We start from the raw sequence: 12,557 nt of genomic DNA on the forward strand, positions 1-12,557 counted from the left end.
CTGAAAAAATAAATACTTTTGGCTACGTCAGAGCTAACACCACTCTTCTACAAGTACTCGAGTCAACTACTATTGATAAAGACAACCCTCTGATTATATTAGGGGGCACCAATGATAGTCTGAACGGCACCTTACCTACTTTGTATAAAGAACTAGAAGAAAAATTACAATCAGTCTGCAAACATAGGCCAGTTTTCCTTTGTACAATCCCTATTAGATATGACAAAGCACAAAATGATCCGGACAACTTAGATATACTGCTAATGAATAAATATTTTAGAGAGTTGAGTTACAAAATGGACAATCTCTTTGTAATAGATCTGGATGATTTTCGGCGCTTCCATTTTACAACGCACGGACTGCACCTTAATGGCCGTGGCAAGTCAAAAATTGCGTTCCTCATAATAAATGCCCTAAAAAATTGGTATCACGGAGATAAAAAACTACCTAAAGTTCCTGGAGATCCCACAGCAGAACCACAGCAACCACAGCAGAATGCAACTTCATATTCAGCACCACCTTGTCTACCAAATTCTGACAATGCAGTTTCAATCACTAGTGATCCTACAATTAAACTACTGGAAGCAGACATGACAAATGTTATTAAAGATCATATAAATAATAAGGACATAGTTTTCGCCCATTGCATATCAGCTGATCTTGATCACGACAAAAATATGAGTGCTGGAGTGGCGGTTCCGTTCAAGGAGCTTTTTGGGAAGCCAACAACTGCTGACTACTGCAACTCAAACTTAACGCTACAAAAACATAAAAGTGGAGCTAGTGTATTTGGTTTGGTTACAAAGTCAAAATTCTACGGAAAACCCAGCGACACCAATTATGAGCTCTATAATAAAGCATTTCAGCAGTTGATACAAGAATTTAAAAAACAAAATTTCAAGACCCTCATCTGTTCTCCATTGGGATGCTCAAGGGACCGTGTCTTACCACAACACTTTGCAAAATATATAGTTGAATTCCAAAGCTCCACTGCTGCATCAGTAATTATTGTCATCTCAAAGAAGTACATTTCAAGTAAACAGAAGAGCACAAAGCCATATTCTGAGTTTGTAAGGAACCTCACACAGGCCATTGCAACGGAATCATCCCACCATAAAACCAACAAATCATCCGAGACTCAGTCTGTGAACAAAACATCCTCTGCATCATTCCCTCTGAACCCGAAGCAGGCACAACCTCAACCACGGAATGTTACAGAAGGAAGAATATCAACGCAGGACAACCAGCAACAAGACAAGGGTGATCTACTCAGCACTACAGCAGACCAGGTGACTCAACTTACCTCCTTGACCTCTGACTCCGCAACACAGTGTAGTGAAAATGCAAATATGGCCTCTAGTGGTGATGAAAAAAGTGAAGATTTTGTAAATAGTATACTAAGTGGTAGAATAGCTGGTCACAACAACATTTTTTTACAGAATATAAAGCCTCAACTGATAGCTCGATAAACAAAATTCGTAATAACCATCCTAAAATAAATGACATCCCAAGTTGTGATAGAAATGATCTCATGTTGTTACACATTAATATAAGATCAATTCAAAACAAATTAAATGAGCTGCAATATTGTTTGGATATTTTAAACTGCTCCATATTATGTGTTAACGAGCACTGGTTGAAAGATTCTAATGTTGACTTGTCCGTTCCCTTTAATTTTAGGTTAGCAGTTGCTTACTGTAGAGTTAACACAATTAGAGGAGGCACTGCCATATATTTAAAAAAAAGCTTAGATTTGGAATATGAAACAATTGATTTAAGTAAAATTTGTATTGAAACAGTTTTTGAAGCATGTGGAATAATCTTAAAACAGTATAGAACTATAATTATTTCTGTATATAGGATTCCAGCTACTAGTGAAGAAATGTTTATTGATAAGTTTGAATGTATGTTATTGGAACTATCAAAATACAAACACTGTAAAATAATTATCACAGGAGACATAAATTTTGACATTAGAGAAAAGAAAAAAAATGTAAATGAGTTTTTAAATATGTTAAAGTCATTTAATTGTTGTTGTCACAACTCAAAACCGACTAGATATGAAGCATGTCTAGACAATATAATTAGTAACTTAACAAACATAGACTTTACTTTTGATTGTATTAATTTAGGTCTATCTGATCATGACGGATTATGGTTAAAGATGAGTAGTTTTTTCAATAAGAGCAGGAAAGAGGTTAAATTTCGTATATTAAGTGACAAAGCTATTAATTCATTTCAAAATGATTTAAATATGGTTGACTGGTCATATGAATTGTATCCCTTTAATAATAATATAAATGCATGTTTTGATTATTTTATTAACAATTTAAAATTAATTTTTGAATCAAACTGTCCCATTGTTACTAAATTAAACAATAAAGACAATATCAAGCAAGCATCTCAACATAGCTCTAAGTGGTACACTGATCGCCTCCAAAGGATAAGAATAATGCTTCTCATATATAAGGACAAGTCTCACTTAAGTGAACAAAATAGATTAAATTATTTAAGACTGAGAAAAATTTATCGACATGAAATAAAATTGTCTAAGCGCAAGGTTAATGATGAGTACATTGCAAATTCAAAAAATAAAGTTAGGGCTGCTTGGAATGTAATAAAGAATGAAATCAATGATTCTAAGATGGAAAATTCTGTTCCAATTGATATAAATGTTTTAAATTATAGTTTTGTAAATTCTGCTTGTTTACCACTGAATAATAACAGTTCACTTAACAGACAAAGTGCAAGGGACCCTATTGCTCTACTCTCAACTTCAAGAAAGGTTGATACTAAATTCCAATGGTCACCAATCTCCCAATTAAATATTATAGAGTCCATTAATAGACTAAGTAGTTCTAAGGCTGAAGACTATTATGGCTTCTCCAATTATGTAATCAAAAAGATAGGCCCTCTTTTGATATATCCACTTACCATTCTATATAATATGATGATTGAACAAGAAATTTTTCCAGAATGTCTTAAAATATCAGTTACAATACCAATCTTCAAAAAAGGGGAAAAAACTGATCCAAATAATTACAGACCGATATCTCTAATCCCAATTCTTTCTAAAATATTAGAACACTGTCTACACCAACAAATTTATTCATATTTTGAAAAAAATAACTTGTTCTGTGATAGTCAGTTTGGTTTTAGATCAAATTTGTCCACAATCAAGGCCTTGGAAAACATAATCACAGATATTTTTAACGGTTGTGATGGTAAAATTAATATGTCTGCAACATTAATTGATTTGGCTAAAGCTTTTGACTCAGTCTCTCATGAAATTCTTATTAAAAAATTGGCTTTTTACGGAGTAGTTGAAAAATCATTAAATCTGTTAAGCTCATATTTAGTGAACCGTTTCCAGCTGGTGCAGGTAAATAATTCAAGATCTAATATGTTAAAAATCAAAATTGGCATACCTCAAGGATCAGTCCTTGGGCCTCTACTTTTTATTGTTTTTATTAATGATTTGCCTTGTTTTGTTCCCTGTAAAACCACTCTTTATGCTGATGATACTACGTTCCTCACAAGTGGTCAAAATCTGAACAAAGCACTTGAAGAACGGGATGGGGTGTTAAAGTTGGCTGAGGAGTGGTTTCGGGGAAATGAATTAAGGATTAACAACTCAAAAACAGAAGAAATTCATTTTAACCTTAGAATAAATTCTAATGACAATAAATCAGTAAAATTGCTAGGAATCCATATTGATCAGAAGCTGAATTGGATTGAGCATACAAACTTTTTATGTAGTAAATTGGCTAGAACTGTATTTTTATTTAACAAATTAAAGAACAATGTAAGTGAACAAATTATTCTAAATTGTTACTACGCATTTTTCCATTCTCACCTACAATATGGTGTTCTCTTATGGGGTAACTCTGTAGGAGCCAAAACCGTTTTCAAATGGCAAAGGAAAGCAGTCAGGTGCATTAGAGGAACAATGCCCAGGGAAGATTGCAAAGCAGATTTTAAGGCCCTAAATATCCTAACGCTTCCATCTTTATACATTTTAAATTGCTTATTATACGTAAAAGAGAATATAGACCAGTATAGCATCCAATCTGACATACATAAACATTACACAAGAAATAGCCATCATCTCAACTTACCACTTACAAGACTTACACTTACACACAATAGCTACAAATATCTTAGTATACAATTTTTTAATAAATTGCCCCCTTCTGCAGTAACGATTCCAATAAAAAAATTCAAAACAGTCCTTGAATCATGGTTAAAATTAAAATGTTTTTACTCTGTAGATAAGTTCTTGTCCTTAGAGGTTTTAGATATAAGTTTTTAAATAATTTATTTAAGATCAAGCTTCCTGTTATTTATGCTATGACTATGTTTAATTCTTCAATGATAAGATACCATTTGACAATGTCAATTGCTTTTGTAGAGCTGAAAGACAATAAAAAGATTTGATTTGATTTGATTTGATTCAGCCGTCTAGGAGGAGTTTGCGTATTACGAAATGCGTAAGAGTCGACGTATAAGAGCTTCGCTCGCTCCGCTCAATAAAGACCGGCGAATTAGCCTGGCATTTCAAGTTTGATTTTAGTCGATTATTTTATTTTAGAAAGACCGGCGAGTAAGCCTGGCCAGTAGGGAATTAGTTTAGTTTATTAAATTCTTTTTACTTTAAAAGAGACCGGCGAGTTAGCCTGGCAATTAGGGTGATACTCTATACTCCGTTCAAACAGCCGTGGCACCTGAGGGATTAGGAGGCCCCAAGGGTTTCCATGGGGTCTCCTAATCCGTCAGGTGCCACGGCTGTTTGAACGGAGTATAGTTTACTGAGTTGGTTAATTTGATAAAGACCGGGAAATTAGCCTGGCACGAGACACGCGAGAACAAACACTGCGTTGGCAATTGTTTTAAAAGTGATTATTAAAGCGATGATGAGTGTGATGACATCGTTGACCCCCTGTGTGGTGAGGTGTCACTCTGAGCTTTATCAGACAATAAAAGACGGATAGTTCAAAAGTGAATAGCGGAAGGACCTTGGAGTTTCCCAGCTCGACTTGAGCGATTCCGAGCATTTTATTTGTAAGGCGATACGGTAGAGGAGTGTAGTACGGGAGAGCCTCAGATAGGAAGGCCGCGACCCCGGCGCGCCGCCGTAGCACCTTACAACACACCTTATGAAAACACTCTTTAAATCCAAAATCCAAGTAGTAGTCAATTACTTCACCTACAATACATCATCCCATAACCAACTGCTGCTCTGAGCACCAACACTACCTTAGCAAAAAATGAGATTGATTTATCCTGCCTGAATTTGATTTTAAAACTTCTATTAATAATAACCAAGTATTCAGTTTCACAAGAAAATGTGCTCTTAACAATTCTCAAAAATTAGTCTCACGGCCACAAATAAATAAACTGATTTAATTTCTGTAACATATCGTTTATAAAGAGAGCAAATACAATTGTTTTTCCAAGGCTCATAATTTAAGTAAATAAGTTCCACTCTGCCCTTGATAAGCCAAGTGACAAGGAATATTATCTAAGTTATCGGTTAACACAAACACACTATCTCTGTCACCAAGTTCAAGGTCAAGGAAGAGCTATTGTTGGTGAAGTACACAATGGTCACAACTAACTGGGACAGCAGCCAAGTAAACTGCCAATATAAGACTGTCATACCCATTTTAATCTCAATGGATCTTCTTTGCTTGCACCAGTAAATTCTTTTTTAAATTTGATTTGGGGGCCTATTTTAGTTTTTTTTTAAGTTTGAGCTTAGTTGTTAAAAAATAACTAATACAGTCTTAACGTGCACCAAGCAACTTGCAAAAGGTGCACATTTCAAACCCTGTCTCTATCTATCTATATAAATAAAATTAGAGTTTTGTCTGTACATTGCTCAGAATTATATACTTTTAGGTTATTTTTACGTTTTATACATTAAAGAAGCAGAAACGAGTCTTATCTCAATTTCTGTCTGTCTGTCTGTCTGTCTGTCTGTCCCTTTGTCTGTAACACTCAAGATGGCATTTTACGCAATCTTCTCCGTGAAAACCAGAGTACATATCAAGATCCAAGTCATTTTAATGTATTCACTGGATTGGCGAGAGTGTCTTTAGTGATTTAAATATAGCCTCACTACTTTGTAAATAAAATTACGGACGTTCAAAAATGCAGTTTTGTGCGATTTTTGTCAAATTTTTGTTCAATTTTTATCACATAATCGTCTATGAAATAACGAACAGCTGTTCGGATCAAGATTATTTTTTCTAGCTGTCAATGACATGTTTACAAATGTTGTTTACAAATACCGCAACTATTTAGAATCACGTTTTGAAAGCAAATCCCAACCAAGTGAGATTAAAAACGTTTTTCTTACATAACGGATTTAATTAATCGCAAGTGCAATAATATAGTCTAATAGTGTAACCGTAAATGAAATTAAATAACTAGACATCGTCCAAATCGGAACCAGAAATTCTTTGAGTATAAAATGTTTCTTGAGTTTTGACAACCAGAAAGAAGAAGACCTTGAATCAGTGTTGTATAGGGCTGTGACACTGAAATGATCGTCGCCAATAGCTTACAAAAAAGGTTTCCACTCATTGACGGCGCTTCAATGGCGGTTGTGTAAAGTAAAAAATCACAACTGCAGTGGGTGATTGTAACAGAGGTTTAACAGAGGAAGTGCTAAACTCGCTTTTCCAATGTGTCACTTTCTGTTTCTACTCACCGTGTGATGCAATCGCTGGACCATACAGCCAATAGGCCCATAGCTCATATCTTGGGTACGTAAGCCTACATATTTATTCATAACAACCTTTTTGACGACGATCCTTGATACCGGTACTTTTCCATAGAATACATGGCCTACCTAGTTAAAAAATAAAATTACAAATGACCAAAACCCCAACATTGTGTGATTTTCGTCACATTTCCTTCTAATGTTAATAGATATACTAATCATTGTTTAGAGAATGCGTAATCTATTAAATAACAAAAAGTTGTTTGGATAAGGTTGCTCTTTTTTCAAACTGACACCGATAAGTTTACGCTATAACTTTTTACGAGAAAATCCAAAAGCAAGAGATCAATAACCTCGGGAATAGATATTAATGTATTTAATTGGTCCGATTTACTATAGTTCTTAGGTAGGTTCTTACGTAGGTACTGGTTCTTTTCCTTAGAACGGGTAGTTTACAAATTTGATATCGTTGGTGTTGCACCTTATTTATTAGAGCCGTCCGTATTCAATTTAAGTGATGTCTTAACTCTGTATAAGTTTTGCTTTTTCTGTCTGGATTCCAAATCTTAGCTTACCCAGTATGCTAAGAAAATGATAACCTATTTGAGTAAAACATTTGTTGGGCAAACCATCATGAATTGATTACGCCTTTATATTGTTTATGTATCAATAGTTCGTGGCCTTTGTTGGATTGTTGTATTGTGTTGTTTTGTTGTATGTTGGTAACGCATTGATGTCCTTATTTCTCAGTGTTTCACGGAATGGACAAGAGCACCTTTGATACTGAAAATGTCAACCGGAATAAAGTGTTAAATGGTGAGGTTGAGGTAGTACTTTAAATACGTTTAAGTTAACCGATGTGGAAAGTATCTTTCAATTATAGGCCTATTTTAGGGCTACACTTCATGGATCTATAAAACATTTTTTAGTTTAATCATTGGACATATGGACCAACACGATCCGGGTGACATTTAATTGCGAAGCATTTATTTTGGCTTGAACTGTCAGATACTGCATTTACGAAGGTTTATATATAATAGTTTTGCCAGCATATCTGCAAATATGCAAACTAATTGCTGTTCTTAATCTTAATATAAGAAGGTTTCAACTGACTACTATAAGATCCCCGTGCGTAGAACGGGCACACAGCTAGTATAGAATAATTTAAGGAGTGTTTTTTTACAAGATAATGAATAAATGAATAGTTTTTTTGTGTTTTCCTTAAATTCTAATAATTTTGTTTCTACGCCATACCCTCGGGGGAGCAAGCTGATCTAGAGGTAGAGCAAGGGGCTTCGGTGCCTGAGGTCCCGGGTTAAAATCCCTCCAATCACCGATGGATTTCATCTATGAGATATGCTGCAATCCTCTAGGACTAGTCTAAAGTAATGTGTAAAACAGTTGTGGCCAGGTTAGAACATTGACTATATTATGTAGTCTAGTCAACGGTTAGAACTAGCGTCCTAGGATGTGAAGGTAGGATATAAAAAAAACCTTACATAATCCCTTTACTTGTGCCCATACAAAATCACTCCTAAAACTGCATTAGTAACAAATTATTTCATAACTATAAGTGGAACTATCTTATCAAACTAGGCAATTTTTTTGTTTTGGTTTACAAACTTTGTTCAAGATATGAAGGATAGTCTTCACAATTTGAAGTAAACCAGCAACAAATTGTGATTGTTACTGTGAGATATTCATCGCTCTGGACGAACCCAATAACAAATATGAAGAGATAATCAAATTAAATTTTGCTATTCCCAAGCTTAACTGGTTAGGTTACTGTTTCCCTAGCAACATTTTATACTTCCATAGGAAATTGTATGGAAATGCAGGAAATTAACTCGCAAATACCCTTCCACTAACAATCATAGCAACAAGCACATTTACACTGAGCATGCTATGTTAATATAATTCAACAACTTAAAGGTAGAGAAGTATGTAGAAGTACAATGGTCAATACTATTCAATAATTTCAAATAGGAGTAGGTCTACAGAGATCCTAAGTTTAAAACTTACCAAAAACTAGGTAACAAGTGAGAAAAATGCTTAAAGCAACAGTAGTGGACCCCATTGTGGAGCCGACTGAGAACTTCTTACTTCTTTGTTCAGACCTCCAGACACAAACAAGATAAGAAATGTAATCGGAGCAAGCTAAGAGAAACACAAGCCGATGATGTGACCTTTTTATCACTGACCCCAGAGTACCCAGAATGTGTGAGAGGCTACATTGTGTGGTTGAACATTGTTACAACCATGACATTGTGGTTCTTTATCAGCAGTACCACATATATTCTACCATTGACTCTTGAATACAGAAGTTCTACCATGAGATGGTATGGTACATCGATTTGAAATTGGTGGTTGTGTGAGGCTCATACTATCTAATAGTACTGAGCTTTGTTCAAGATGTTCAGTCCTGCTACAGTAGTACTTTAATAATGTTTTATTATTTACTTTAGCTAGCACTACCTACACTGAATGATTCTTAACAGTACTGAGGTTTTCATATGATGTTCAACAGTACTATGCTGATTTGTCACACAGTAACAGTTGGTCATAACTAATACTATGAAGCAAATTTTGTGGGTAATCTTGGTGTTTCTAATATGATTTTAGTTCTTAACTTAATCTAACAACGTCAAGGTAGGATTTGCATAAATCACGAGACACCATTAAGTTTTACATATTGCAACAGCACTGTTAAGGACACTGTGAGGCTACTGTTTGAAAATTATGAAGTCAAAACATAGATCATGTTGAAGATTTAAACAGATCTGCACATTTAACCATTTTGTCACATTATGCAAACAATAATGCTTGATTGTAACATATAAAACAGCTCAAAGATAGTTATGGATAATTTAGTGAGCAGTGCATTTAGCAAATTTCCCATAGGGAATAAGCTATTTATTACCATAGGTCTCATGGTAAGACCTAGACCCTGGACGATTTACTTTTTTGTTCTGAGGTACTGAGATTCCAAAAACACCCTCCGTTCAAATTTATATATACTAGATAACATATGTTGCTCGAAATCGAGCAAAACTGCAACTTGTAATAAAAAAAATCTATATAATTAATACGCTACATGAAACTTTGTCGAACTCCTCAGCCATTTCTTAACCGATTTTATCCATTGACGTCTCATTGGAAAGAGCGTGTCGCGTAGATTTGCAAACTGGCCTTACATTTTTGTAAACGTCCCTTGGGCTCTGCCCCAGTGGGTTTGAAAGTTCACATGTTATCCTTATGAAGAAAATAATTGTTTACATTTTGATCAGCTGTATAATTTAATTGCTGTTATTTATTTTTCAATTCAATGAAACGCATTGAGTACATTTATTTACTATTTCAGTTTGTGTAAACATAACCTCCAAGACGGATCGTGTTAGTATGATTGTTTATGTATGTGTATGTGTGTGTGTCCATTAGAACAATAACGCAAGCAATGATTACGGTATCGAATTTTGACAAAATCCGGTAAAACGTGTAAACCTACGTTTATTCAAACGAGTTTGCGAACCAGCATGATCGAACTATAGGAAAAGGCGTCTATGGGAGGTTTTATGGGGTAAAAATAAGTTTTTCTCCATTTTTGACCTTAAAAACATTAAATTTCACAGTTTTTTCCAAATTATTTTGTAGACTGTAGAGCTTAAAAAGATGTAGTATAGTGAAGCGTTATCGAATGTGTAACGGATATGAAGATAATTTAAAAAAAATTAAATTTATAATTCTCATATTATTCTTATGGAGAATAAATAACCTGTTGTCGTTTACTTCTTTGTATATCTATAATATTAAAACGAAACAGTGTTTTTTATTTCACGATTCTGAATCAACCACTCGACGGATTTTCATGATTTTTTTGTTGAAAGAAAGATAATTTTGAGAACTAGGGAATGTCGAAGCCATAATTTTAGTTTAGGGTCCCAGTTTTTTAGAAATTAAGTTTTAATTTTTAAAAAGTAGCAGCCGACGCTAAGATTCTAAACTAGCTTTTGGCATAAAATAATTTGCTTAACATAACAGCTGTAAACATTCAGCTTTTGTGTCACAAATTCAGCATTTGGATAAAAATGTAAAGAGATACTTAGGGTTGACTTATTTATACTATGTGTAATGCAATTCATTGATACGTTCAATTCTTCTGTAAGAGGATGACAGATTAATGTAATTATACATAGTAAAATACTAGGATGTTCAAATTATTTTTTTAAAGCAATCTTTGTAATCTTCGATTTGCTTTAGAGCAATATAATTTGTTTTAACTAACAGCTGGTTAAATATAAACTATGGAACTATGAGGTTATTTTATTTACTCTTATTTTGTCATTGATTATAGGAAATAAGTAAGATTAGTAGAGATAATTAGACCATAGTTTAAAATAGTTTAGACCAAAATTAATTAAACCACAGTACAAATCGAGGCTCTGTACATGAGTCTTAATAAAAAAGGATAAATGCAAATTATTTTACTATTCCACTTTTCGAGGAAAGAATAGAAAAATTACAATGTTTACATGTTTTAATTCTTCATGGTAGCTTTTTGTTTACAATTAATGTTTGTCTGCTTTAACTTTGTTTGGTTTAGGCCCGGAAATATTGATGTCATAAAAAGAAGATCAAGAATAATCAGGAATCACGATTTTAAATTACCACCACAACCTCAGCCGAGTTTTATACAAAGATTGAACACAACGTCAACATTGACCTAGGATACTGCAGTTAGACAAACCATCCTTTTATGAAATCGTGTTCAGTTGTGGTTATGTTTGGGGGCGCCTACATCAGCGCCCCCAAACGTGAAAATATCACTTTATTTCAACTATGAATATATTGTAGTTTAAATTAACTAATATGGGAAATTACGATGTACATTTATTCAATGAGGGTGGGTAATTATCAAGGATAGAACTGATAACGGTATGGATAATTAACATTGACAATTACGTCATTAGATTTACTAGCGTGTTTACTTTTTATATTCCTGCTACATGTGACCAGTTCTTTTTTTTTCAAATGAATGTTATTTGAACCAAACAGCTGTTTCAAAACAAACTGTTATTGTTTTTACTTTTCTTTGTTTACGCTTATTTATTTAGCAATTAATGCAGTGAAATTGATAAAAGGATAGGTGTGACGATTAGTTTTGATGTTAGGACACCAAAGTTAAATTATGTGTACTGTGAATTTTTATACACACACAATTTCCAGTTATTGTGGTGATAATAATTATGGAAGAGGCAGGTATGCTATGGAAGGTGGTATCGTTGACTAGGTCTACACACTTCTCAATTGACTATTACTCCCTCTACTGTAGGCTACTTATAATCAGTGTGCGTCTTGCGAATCGGCTGCAAATCTCACTTCATTTGGTCACACAACATTTGTTTACAAGATGATTTTTCACATTAAAACTGCAAGAAACTTTGTCTTTATATGTGTAAACCAGCCGATCTGAATTGTACACGGTTTTAACTGACTACTGAATTCCCGTACGTAGGACGGGCTAACACCTCGTATATATTTAATCAAACTTTGCAATTTAATATAATCTAATCAACATTTCAATAAAAACTACACCACATTGTCTGCATTACCTTCCATGTAGCAGCAACAATAGGAAATAAGTCTGACAATTTTAAGGGGAATATTTTAGTATAAAAGTATAAAGTAAGTAGTATAAATCTAGCCAGGTAAATGGAAATTTGCTCAGGCAGGAGTATTTTTTACTTATGGTCATAATATCATACCCGCTTGGATCACAAATTCCCTGAGCTTACAAAAACTGGACAAAGGGGTTGAAATAAAAAGTTGTGAG

The 12,557-nt window shown here is 34.0% G+C and overlaps 1 protein-coding gene across 2 annotated transcripts in view; it reads right to left on the bottom strand.

Moving 5' to 3' along the window:
- Positions 1-8,866, bottom strand: part of LOC128990329 (tenascin-like) — a 201,177-nt gene extending 192,311 nt beyond the window's left edge. For both annotated transcript variants that reach the window (XM_054412665.1, XM_054412664.1), the window contains exon 1: positions 8,750-8,866. In XM_054412665.1, coding sequence (XP_054268640.1) covers positions 8,750-8,804 — 55 coding nt within the window. In that variant the 5' untranslated portion in view covers positions 8,805-8,866. The remainder of the gene's footprint in view (positions 1-8,749) is intronic.
- Positions 8,867-12,557: the final 3,691 nt, after the last annotated feature.

Source organism: Macrosteles quadrilineatus, unplaced genomic scaffold, assembly GCF_028750875.1.
Source record: "Macrosteles quadrilineatus isolate MER2022 unplaced genomic scaffold, UCM_ALF_1.0 Scaffold_3__2_contigs__length_128488019, whole genome shotgun sequence".
NCBI lineage: Eukaryota > Metazoa > Arthropoda > Insecta > Hemiptera > Cicadellidae > Macrosteles > Macrosteles quadrilineatus.